This window comes from Bufo bufo, chromosome 7 (assembly GCF_905171765.1).
Source record: "Bufo bufo chromosome 7, aBufBuf1.1, whole genome shotgun sequence".
NCBI lineage: Eukaryota > Metazoa > Chordata > Amphibia > Anura > Bufonidae > Bufo > Bufo bufo.
This window is the reverse complement of record NC_053395.1, coordinates 163791206-163803679: the sequence shown is the minus strand read 5'-3', so window position 1 is coordinate 163803679 and position 12474 is coordinate 163791206. Positions and strand designations below refer to the sequence as shown.

The window sequence follows — 12474 nt, the reverse complement described above, 5'->3', positions numbered from 1 at the left end:
TTTTTTTACACCATGTCCCATTTGAAGCCCCCCTGATGCACCCCTAGAGTAGAAACTCTAAAAAAGTTACCCCATTTTAGAAACTACAGGATAGGGTAGCAGTTTTGTTGGTACTAGTTTAGGGTACATATGATTTTTGTTTGCTCTATATTACACTTTTTGTGAGGCAACATTCATCTGACAGGTTACATCATGTGGTATTTTTATAGAGCAGGTTGTCACGGACGTGGCGATACCTAATATGTATACAATTTTTTTATTTATGTAAGTTTTACACAATGATTTCATTTTTTAAACAAAAAAAATCATGTTTTAGTGTTTCCGTAGTCTGAGAACCATATTTTTTTTTTGTTTTTGGACAATTATCTTGGGTATGGTCTAATTTTTTGCGGAATGAGATGATGGTTTGATTGGCACTATTTTGGGGTGTGTAGGACTTTTTGATCGCTTGCTATTACACTTTTTGTGATGTAAGGTGACAAAAAATTGCTTTTTTTACACCATTTTTATTTTTTATTTTTTACGGTGTTCACCTGAGGGGTTAGGTTTTGTGATATTTTTATAGAGCAGGTTATTACGGACGTGGCGATACCTAATATGCATACTTTTTTATTTATTTATGCAAGTTTTAGGCTACTTTCACACTAGCGTTGTTTTAATCCGGTGTTCAATTCCGACACCGGAACTGCCCGCCGGATCCGGAAAAACGTGTGAAAACGGATTACATTTGAATCCTGATCAGGATTTTGATCACAATGAAAAAATGCATTGGAAAAAACAGATCCGCCATTTATGGACTTTAACTTTTTTTTCACATTTTTCGGGTTTAACAGGCAAAAGCCGGATCCGTTTTGACTGAACACACAGCGCCAGATCCGGCGTTAATGCAAGTCAATGGGAAAAAGGCCTGATCCGGCGTTCAGTCAAAGTGTTCAGGCTTTTTGGCCGGAGGTAAAAATACTGCATGCTACGTTTTTCTGAAAAGCCTGATCAGTCAAAAAGACTGAACTGAAGACATCCTGATGCATCCTGAAGGACTGACTCTCCATTCAGAATGCATGGGGATAAAACTGATCAGTTCTTTTCCGGATTTGAGCCCCTAGGACGGAACTCAGCGCCGGAAAAGAAAAACGCTAGTGTGAAAGTACCCTTACACAATAACAGCTTTTTTAAAACCAAAAAAATGATGTTTTAGTGTCTCCATATTCTGAGCAATATTTTTTTTTATTTTTTAGGCGATTGTCTTAGTTAGGGGCTCTTTTTTTGCAGGATGAGGTGACGGTTACATTGGTACTATTTTGGTGGGCATACGCCTTTTTGATCGCTTGCTGTTGTACTTTTTGTGATCTAAGGTGACAAAAAAATTGTTTCTTTAGCACAGTTTTTATTTTTTATGGTGTTCATCTGAGGGGTTAGGTCATGTGATATGTTTATAGAGCCGGTTGATATGGATGCAGAGATACCTAATATGTCAACTTTTTAAAAAAATTTCCTATTTTTGACCAATTTTTTTTTACTTTTTTGGGGGGAAATTAGGTTTTGTTTTTTTGTTTTTTTTACTTGAAACTTTAAAATTTTGGGGGAAACGTTATTTTTTCTAATTTTTTTCACTTACATTTTTTGTCCCACTTTGGGACTTCAACTTTTGGGGGTCTGATCCCCTTTACAATGCATTCGAATACTTCTGTATTGGAATGCTTTGGCTATATGAGTAATACTCATACAGCTTCCTGCCTGTGAGATCCAGGGGGCTGGATCTCTCAGGCTCTTCATTGGAAGGCAGTGCCGATGCCTAAGGAAGGCATCGCGCTGCCTTCCATGCCATCGGGTCCCCATTACAGCCGCACGGGGACCCAATGGCATCTCCAACCGCCCGCCGCAACTCCCGTAAACGCCACAAACCGCAGGTCTGATTTGAGGGTGCCCCAGGGTGCCTGCTCAATGATGTTCGTACCGAACTTTAGAGTTTTTTCTACCCGAACATTTTTGCAAAAGTTTAAGTTCGGCGATTAAATGGCGTTTAACTAGTGTACCCTTAGAAGCCATTACAGCGAAGTGCAGCATGTGACCCAGCCTCTATTTAAGCTGGAGTCACGTAGTGCCGCACGTCACTCTGCTCTTACTAGTTGTACCCCTGTGCTGCATTTCTGAGAGTTAAATATAATCAGTTAAAACCATCTGTTCCAATGTGGGGTGACATATTTAAATTTTTTGTTGTAAAGTACCTCTGAGGCCTGCACTGCATATGTGACAGGCAGGCACATAAATTCAGCAAATCCTTCTGTTCCATTGTAGGGGTGACATATCCACGATTTTTTAAGTAAAAAAAAACCTGTACTTAATTTGTGAGAGTGAAATATAATCACAGTTAAATCCATCTGTTTAATTTAGAGTTAAAAAAAAACTTTTTGGAGCGGCAATAAAGTACCTTTTTGCCCTGTGCTGCATTTCGGACAGTCCAATAAAACCGCCTAATACTGCAGTTACATTTTTTGCTGAAAAATTCAATTTTTTGTTGCTATAATGTACATTTGCGGCCTACGCTGCATTCCTGTCAGTCAAATAAAACCATTAAATACTGCTGTTACATTTTTGGGCTTAAAATTCCCATTTTTGGGTGCAAAGTACCTCTGAGGCCTGCACATGTGACAGGCAGGCACATAAATTCAGCAAATCCATCTGTTCCATTGTAGGGGTGACAGATCCACCATTTGTTATGTTAAAAACCCCTGTGCTTCATTTGTGAGAGTGAAATATAATCACAGTTAAATCCATCTGTTTCATTTAGGGTTAAAAAAAAAACACTTTTTTTGGGGCAATAAAGTACCTTTTTGCCCTGTGCTGCATTTCTCGTAGTTAAAGAAATACAGTTAAATCCATCTGTTTCATTGTGTGTGAGAGAAACTTTTTTTTGGCAATAAAGTACCTTTGCTGCCTGCACTGCATAGCAGACCGGGCAATCAACATTTGTCTTTTCCATTGTTGGGTGTCATTAACCCATTTTTCCCGTCCAATAACACCTGCTCTGCCTAGGTGACATTGACCAAAATTTAAAAAATTCGTCTGTTCCATTGTTGGGTGACATTAACCCATTTTGGCCTATAAAAAACACCTGCTCTGTATTGTTCACAAGGAACTTAATTTGCTGGGTAACCACAAAAAATTTGGAGAGTGTCAAACAAGGGACGTGGCCCTGGTCGTGGTGCTGCTTGTGTTGGTAGAGCTCCTGTTGCAGGGAGAGGACGTGGTCGATCTGTGCCAGCTACACACCTAATTGAAACACCTTCCTCAGGTGCAAGTAGGCGATAGAACCTTCAGCGTTATTTGGTAGGACCGAATGCGGCTCTACGAATGGTGAGGCCTAAACAAGTACAGGCGATAGTAGATTGGGTTGCTGACAGTGGATACAGTTCCTTCACATTGTCTCCCACCCCGTCTCCTGCTGAAAGACCACATTTGGCACGTGCAGATGATGACCTTCAGTCTTTCACCTCACCCCCTTGCAAATCAGCCAAGCAGTCTGAGCCCCAAGTCATGCAGCAGTCTCTTCTGCTTTTTGATGACTCTGCTAGCAGGGTTTCCCAGGGCCATCCACATAGACCTGCCCCAGAAGTGGAAGAGATTGAGTGCACCGATGCCCAACCACTTATGTTTCAGGATGAGTACATGGGAGGACCACCGCAGCACGTCTCGGATGATGACGAAACCCAGGTGCCAACTGCTGTGGCTTTCTGCAGTGTTCAGACCGACAAGGAGGGCAGGGGTGAAGACAGGGTGGAAGATGATGTAGAGGATGATGAGGTCCTCGACCCCACATGGAATCAAGGTCATGCGAGCAGGGTGCAAAAGCGGAGCGGCCGTCCCCTAGACAGTACGCCTGCTACTGCCCACCGCACCAAGCGACCGAGCACACCAAAACCAGCTCCAAGGAGTTCCCTGGCATGGTATTTCTTCGGACAATGTGCTGACCACAAGACACGAGTGGTTTACACACTGTGCAATAAGAGCCTGAAGTGAGGCATAAACGTTTTAAACCACAGCACAACCTGCATGACCAGGCATCTAAGTGCAAAGCACAAGCTGCAGTGGAGTAGACACCTCAAGAACCTCTGGCTCCTCTTGCTTCCTCTTCTGCTGCAGTCTCTGCCTCTTCATCCCCCTCTGGAGTGACAGTGGCACCTGCCACCCCGCAAACAGAGGATGTGCCAGCAACACCACCATCTCGGTCGCCAAGCATCTCCAAAATGTCCCATGGAAGCGTTCAGCTGTCTATTTCCCAACCCACCCGCGATACCTGGCCCTGAATGCAAGGATTTCCAAATTCCTGGCCTTTGAAATGCTGTCATTCCATCTGGTGGACATGGACAGTTTTAAGAATCTGATGGCGGTGGCTGTAACACAGTACGTTGTGCCCAGCCGCCACTACTTTTCCAGGTGAGCCATCCCTTCCCCGCACAACCAAGTGGGGGACAAAATCAGGTGTGCACTGCGCAACGCCATCCGTGGCAAGGTCCACCTAACTGCGGATACATGCACCAGTAAGCACCATCAGGGATGTTATATCTCCCTAACAGCACACTGGGTAAATGCAGCGGCGCGCTGGGCCCGAGGCGGATAGCAGTTTGGCGCATGTCCTTCCACCACCGAGGATTGCAGGTCGTTTTCTTTGCCTCCTGTTTCTTCCTACTCCGCTACCTCATCCTCTACCGCCTCCTCATTCGGTCAGCGTAACACCAACTTCAGCACAGCCAGGGGTAAACGACAGCAGCCAGTCTTGAAACTTATCTGTTTGGGGGACGAACCGCACACCGCGCAGGAGCTGTGGACAGACATGGAACAACAGACCGATGAGTGGTTGGTGCCAGTGAGCCTTAAGCCCGGCCTGGTGGTGTGCGATAATGGGCGAAATCTCGTAGCAGCTCTGGGCCTAGCCAGTTTGACGCACATCCCTTGCATGGCGCATATGCTGAATTTGGTGGTGCTGAAATTTCTGAAAAATTACCCCAATATGTCAAAACTGCTGCAGAAAGTGCAGGCCGTCTGTGCGCGCTTTTGGTGTTCTCATCCTGCTGCTGCTCGCCTGTCTGCGCTGCAGCGTAACTTCGGCCTTCCCGCTCACCGCCTCATATGCCACGTGTCCACAAGGTGGAACTCCACCTTGCACATGCTGGCCAGACTGTGCAAGCAGCAGCAGGCGATAGTGGAGTTTCAGCTGCAGCACGCACGGGTGAGTCGCTTTGCGGAACAGCACAACTTCACCACCAATGAGTGGGCCTCCATGTGAGACCTGTGTGCCTTGTTGCGCAATTTCGAGTACTCCACCAACATGGCCAGTGCCGATGACGCGGTTCTCAGCGTTACTATCCCACTTCTATGTCTCCTTAAAAAAACGCTTCGGGCGATGATGGAAGAGGATGTGGCACAGGAGGAGGAGGAAGAGGGATCATTTACAAGGGTTTCAGGCCAGTCATTCACAAGTGGCTCAGAGGTTGGGTTTCTGCACCAACATACGCCAGGTACACAATTTTCCAGCCAGGTCACAGTTCTGGAGGATGACTAGGTGGAGGATGAGGAGATGGAGGAGGAACCGTGTTCACAGCAGGGTGGCACCCAAACCAGCTCATGGCAATAACTGGTGCGTGGCTGGAGGGGAAACAGAGGACAAAGACGATACACCTCCCACAGAGGACATCTTGTCGTTGCCTCTGGGCAGCCTGGCACACATGAGCGATTACATGCTGCAGTGTCTCCACAACGACCGCCGAGTTGGCCACATTCTAACTTGTGCTGATTACTGGGTGGCCACGCTGCTGGATCCACGTTACAAGGACAACGTACCGTCCTTAATTCCGTCACTGGAGCGTGATCGTAAGATGCGCAAATACAACCGCACGCTGGTAGATGCGCTGCTGGTGGCATTCCCACCTGACAGCGGGGGCTCAGTGGAAGCAAAAGGCGAAGGCTGAGGAGGAAGAAGAGGTTGCCAACGCAGCTGGGGCACCACCAGCACCTCAGAAGGCAGGGTTAGCATGGCCGAAATGTGGAAAAGTTTTGTCAGCACGCCACAACAACCAGCACCATCAGCTAATATAGAATGTCTTAGCAGGAGGCAGCATTTCAGCAACATGGTGGAGCAGTATGTGTGCACAGACCTACATGCACTGACTGATGGGTCTGCCCCCTTCAACTTCTGGATCTCCAAATTGGGCACTGAGCTTGCCCTTAACGCTTTGGAGGTGCTGGCCTGCCCTTCAGACAGTGCATTGTCTAAAGGTGTGTTTAGCACGGCAGGGGGCGTTATCACAGAGAAACGCAGCCGCCTGTCCACAGCCAATGTGGACAAGCTCACGTTCATTAAAATGAACCAGGCAGGGACCCCACAGGACTTTTCCGTACCTTGGGCAGAAAAGACATGTATACCGGCCTCACCCAGCCATTGTTGTACTCCAGCGCACCTTCTCTTTTATTTTTTATATTTCCCAATGTTTTGGTGTCTACCTAAATTTAAACAAAAAAAATAATAATAATAATACAATAAAATAAAAAACAAAAACCAGTGTTGGCTACCTCCGCTTCCACCTACACCGCCACATCAACCGCCTCCTCAACCTCCTACTCCATATGGACCTCTTCCTATTAGATCAAGATTATTTATTTATTTTTACGTATTTTGTTATTTTAAGTCAAATGTTAATTAGAACTCAGAAAAAGATTAACAGAAGGTAAAAAAATTCCACGCACCTATTCCCCACTGGTTTGTTCCAGCACTGAGGCAGCCATATGCCTTCTAAGAACACACCACCACTGAGGCTACTGAATGAATTATCAAAATCACTATTTCCTAAATGGCCATATGTAAACTTGAGTGATATCATACAGTAGAAGGCTGGAAGAATGTAATGGAGGATAGAATGGGAAAAGGGGAATTTGTCCATTTGTAGTGGACATAATGCAATAAAATACTCCCTTAAAAACCCTGTGTTTGCAAATTTTAATATCTAGGAAAATCATCACGTTGCACAATACTACAGGGTGTCCTACAAAAAAGTAGCCATCCTGCAGGGATGGTATGACAAGATGAACGAGCAAGTGGATTGTTTTTTTTAATTGCCCACAAGTCACAAAATATGCTGAAAGTGGTCCCTGTTCACGTCTAGGCATCTTTGGGCTAATCGGATTCTGTTGGCTGATACTGCTTGTGATGCTGCGGATAGTGTTTGTAATGTTCTTATTGAGTTCATCCAGGGGATGTGGATGGTTAGCGGACACTTTCTGTTTTAAATTTCCCCACATATAAAAATTACATGTAGACAAATCTGGGGAACGTGGTGGGTATAACCTATTGCTCTAAGTTCGTTTTTCCATAAACCGTTCATGAACCGGTGCCAGTGAGTTCTGTGAGGTGTGGCATCTGCAACGGGCGGCCTCCCCCCAGGGCCCTCTATATCACTCGTCCCAGGTGTAGGAAATGTCGAGTTGTATATTGCGGCCTAAAATGTCTCTTTAAGTGTGTTGCGGTTCTCCTACCTGGATACCGCTGGACCCCAGGCTTTGGGTCCGAAGCAATAAATAGGGAGAATAATTGAGGGATTTGAAAAAATAACTTGAGTCCAGACCTTGAGATGAAGTTCAATGGCAGCTTTACTTGAATAAAACTTCTTCATAGAAAGAAAGCAGGCGGCACTCACCATTGTGGAAATATAGATATTGCTTTATTGCCACATCAAGCAAAACACACGCGGCACCAGAGCTAGGAGTCACTTCCCTGCACACTGGATGCAGCGACGGCCGTTTCGCGCAGTATGCGCTTCGTCAGGCTGCTACAGGTGTGTGCACCTGCACTCCACCTCTTAAAGCACTTCACGTCAAGGCATCAGCTGTGCAATCAGTGACGCCCTCCTGGTGCTGATACACATTGGTTAAAAACAAACTGCTACATTCAACATATTTTGTCACAGAGCATTTATGCAAGTTTCAACAAAACACTATAATCCAGTCTATCATTCAAGCCTGAATTTCCTGTAGCCTGTGTCCGCAATATCCATCGCGCTTCACACTGCAATAATTGGCGATGTCTATCTCCTCCATTCAAGAAGGGAGGAACAGACTCAATCCCTGAAAATTTTTATGAACTCACATCTCCATTGTGCACTTCCCTAAAATGTTCAAAGCCAAGCTACAGAGTTGAAGCAGCGGTTGGTGTCCAGAGGGTACCCGGAGCATGAGGTGAATGCAAGAATGCAAAAAGTGCTGAGTGATTTTTCTCAGCATGATTTATTAAAAAAATCAAAAGGAAATTAAAAACAATTGACGAAAAGGGGACATGGAAACGAGGATAAAGAACTGGACAAGTTTATCTTGCAAGTGGGGGGAGTGGTGTATTGCCGCTGTCATTGGATACCTGTGCCCGCGTATTGTGAATGAATAGAATAAAGTGGGCTGTGATTGGTTTCGGGAAACCATGTGATCGGAGTGTCACCATGCGACTTTTTTATGAATAGTAAGTAGAGGGTTATTTGTTATGTGTGAATTATACGCTCTGTAAAGTAGGGAAAGTGTTAGAATACCGCTGGCCCTTGCGGGCTCCAGAAAACTTTGTCTATTCTTTATGGCTTGAGTTCGGATGAGTGTCCAATATAAAAAAGGAAAAAGTTTTGTATCAATGGGCGGTCCAATGAAGAGATCTTGGTCTAATAAATACCGCACCTTTACGAGAGGATACCATTGCCCCTGACGAAGCTAGACCGGCAAAACCCGGGTCGGGTGGACTTTTGATGAAAGCATATTGATTTTAAGGCTGAAATTTTATGTCCTTTTGTAAGTAGAATAAAACTTGCTGATTGCGGAATTACCTGGTTGAACTTCACTATTTGTGTTATAACTTCCCTCTGGGGTGCAGGTGTACGTGAGTGCACCAGCCTCTGGTAACCGATTGTTTGGCTACAAGGTGAAACACCTGCTCATTTGGAATAAGAATCTGGGATTGGAACCCTACACTCATAGGAAGCGCAATCAACATTTATTGGAACTTTGACTGTGAAGCGAACTTTACCCACGTCGCTTGGTGGATCTGCAGCGCCGATAAGTAACCACAAAGATTAGAGGCTGCTTGTATATTAAGGTTTATCTTTACCTTCAGGTTCAGCCCGATGGCCAAAAAAATATGGTCAGTCATTTTCCGCAATTGGAATATTTTGGAGAGGGATTCATCCCTAGCAATGGTCACTAAGAATAAACCCCATATCTCTTTTAGAAGGTGCCATACCATAAAAGACAAAATAGTGAGAAGAAGATTTGTCACTCCTCCAAACACCACCTGGCTTACTAGGAATGTCCCTATAGGAAATTTCAGATGTGGGGGCTGCTCCCTGTGTAGATGGAACTCTCAGTCAAAATTTATCAGGGTGGCTGGTTTGAACTATAAAGTTCGCAGCTTTATGAACCGCCGCAGCACATATGCTGTGTACATGGTGACCTGCGGTTGCGGACGGTTTTATATTGGCAAGACGATTCGCTGCATGTTTGAACGTGTTAGAGAACATGTGAGTTCAGTAGACACAGGGAAGGGCTCCCCCAGACTCATTGAACATTTTAGGGAAGTGCACAATGGAGATGTGAGTTCATAAAAATTTTCAGGGATTGAGTCTGTTCCTCCCCCCTTGAATGGAGGAGATAGACATCGCCAATTATTGCAGTGTGAAGCGCGATGGATATTGCGGACACAGGCTACAGGAAATTCAGGCTTGAATGATAGACTGGATTATATTGTTTTGTTGTAACTTGCATAAATGCTCTGTGACAAAATATGTTGAATGTAGCAGTTTGTTTTTAACCAATGTATATCAGCACCAGGAGGGCGTCACTGATTGCACAGCTGATGCCTTGACGTGAAGTGCTTTAAGAGGTGGAGTGCAGGTGCACACACCTGTAGCAGCCTGACGAAGCGCATACTGCGCATAATGTCCTGGACTATTGTTTGTTTGGGCTTGTGCACCACTGAGATCGTGATATTGAAGGAGAGCTTTGTGGGATCTGCAGTCCCGGGTTGTTGGGGGATAGACGTGGAGTGTGCCGCTCAGAATCCTACTTAAAGTGTAATTTGTATTTACTTGAATAAACATTTCTCCAGACAGTTTCAGGCTTTGTCTTGTTTCCAGCAGGCTTTAGCATTAAACTTGGAGGCAAACTCAACATTGCTATATCTTTCTCTCTGACTCTGCTGTACTGACAGGCTGGCTGTATAACTCAGCTTCTTTTGTATGCTGCACTTCTTCTCTGTAGTCAGACTTATTCTCAGCTGAGGAACTAATCTCTGGGCTCTTAAAGGCTTCTATGCTTCAGCCTCCATGGCCAACAGAGCTAAGGGTGCTCTGGCTGGCATGGGCACATCCAGCAGAAACATGCGCCTGCACACCCTTCCCCTAGTTGGGGGTGAACTAGACTAACTCTAACTGGTCCACACCCTTCCTGGAGGAAGTAGGACTAGCCCACTTATCTCCAGAGGGGGGTTAGAATGGAATGGTAAGTTCCATTCTATCTAAGATAGCTTTGCCGTGTTTGCTGCCACCTGCTGATGAACCAGGCATATCACATGAACATAACAGTTGCAAACAGATTAGGAATGCACAGATATACACAAGATGACATTATATTAGCCCATTAGAGATAGTAGTAGCAGGGTGCAGTAGTGGTGACACCACTCTGGGGTGTTACAAATGTTAACCCATCTTGTTGGAAAAAGCAGGTCATTTTTTCTTTTGGTGTTAGTTTGTTGTAAAACTGTTCAAAGATTTCCAGGTTAATTTGCGGTTCACTGTTGATTTTAAGAAAATTGGGGCCGCCATTCGTGTTCCTGACACTAAGCCCCAAATGCCAATTTTCTGGTCATGAAGTGGTGTTTCGTGAGTCAAATGGGGATTTTCAGCAGACCAGAACCTCATATTCTGGGATTTCACATGACCTGATAAACGAAACCAAGCTTTGTCGGTCATGAAGTACAGCAGTGGGTCCAAATGTCTGTCAGCAACCAAGTACAGCAATTTACACGTTTAGCTTTGTCAGACTCTTTCGGTTCCTGCACACACATTATTCGGCATGGTTTCAGGTTCAGAGATTTCTGCACTTGCTGACATGCCGTTCGTAATACACCAACTTACTGAGACTGTCTTTGAGTTAAATTTTGGGGACTACATGCAATCTGCTGCTGAATCTTATGCACAACTTCAGCCGTAGGTCTCGTTTACTTCATGTTTGCAACAGAGCCATTTTGCCGCCATTTCTGAACCAGACTCTGAATAATACCAGGTTTAGCTGGTGGTTTTGTTTCTGGGTACTTATCGGCAAAGGTCTCTTGCGTTTCCTTAATCGATCTGCTTCGCACATAGCCTTCCACAATCGCTATTTGCTGGGAGAACACCATCTTTCTGACACAATAGGCCACTATCAAACTGAATAAAAAATCGGCCTTAGGCTACTTTCACACTAGCGGCCGGACGGATCCGACAGGCTGTTCACCCTGTTGGATCCGTCCTGCCGCTATTTCGCCGGACCGCCGCTCCGTCCCCATTGACTATAATCGGGACAGGGCGGAGCACGGCGAAAGGCTTCTGGACTAAAGGTACTGCATGTCTGACTTTTTTGTCCAGCGGCCTCTCACCGCAAACTGCCTTGCTGCACCGGAGCTGCGCCCCTCTTCCCCATTATAGTCAATGGGGACGGAGAGGCGGTCCGGCGGACTGCGAAATTGCGGCAGGACGGATCTGACGGGTGAACAACCTGTCGGATCTGTCCTGCCACTAGTGTGAAAGTAGCCTTAGTTGCCCATAGCAATTAATCAGAGCTCAGCTTTCAGTTCTTACAAGGCTTTGAAAAAATGAAAGCTGAGCTCAGATTGGTTGCTATTAACAACTAAAACAGATTTACTTTTAGGCAGTTTGATTGTATATGAAAAATAACCTATAAAGAAAGATACATTTTCTTTTGGAAGACTTATATCACAGTAGAAAGTTTAATAAGCATGTATAAGATACTGATGCCATTTCTATAATGTTGCTGAATAAACCTTATTGTTACAGATTCCGAGAGATACTTGGAGAAGAGGCTGATTCTGTCCGGCTGAATGTGCTTGTAAAACACTACTGTGTCTTTGCTTGCAAACATTAAGATGGAGACCTGGTGAATCTATAAATAAGAAGTCTTCTTTTTTTATATTATCCTGAACAGAACTAATATGAGTAAAATAAAAATATAATTAAAAAGCATGTGTCAGCAGTTTTGACTATCCCAAACCGGCTACATTCCTAGTAGAGCAGTCCAAATAGACATTTTGTTGAGCTTTTAATAGTTCACTAGCAGAAGGACCAGACTTTGCATGGGTATACTTCATCCATTTCATTTGATGTTTCTGTGTGTCGTTAAAAGATATCCACAGTATCCCCCATAACAGTGACCTCTACAGCACCCTGCCCTCTTAAC

The 12474-nt window shown here is 44.9% G+C and overlaps 1 protein-coding gene across 1 annotated transcript in view; it reads left to right on the top strand.

The window, feature by feature from the left end:
- The window catches only part of LOC121008537 (putative methyltransferase DDB_G0268948), a 145939-nt gene extending 133710 nt beyond the window's left edge, over positions 1-12229 (top strand). The window contains exon 6 of the mRNA XM_040441154.1: positions 12075-12229. Coding sequence (XP_040297088.1) covers positions 12075-12162 — 88 coding nt within the window. The 3' untranslated portion in view covers positions 12163-12229. The remainder of the gene's footprint in view (positions 1-12074) is intronic.
- The last annotated feature ends 245 nt before the right edge of the window (positions 12230-12474 follow it).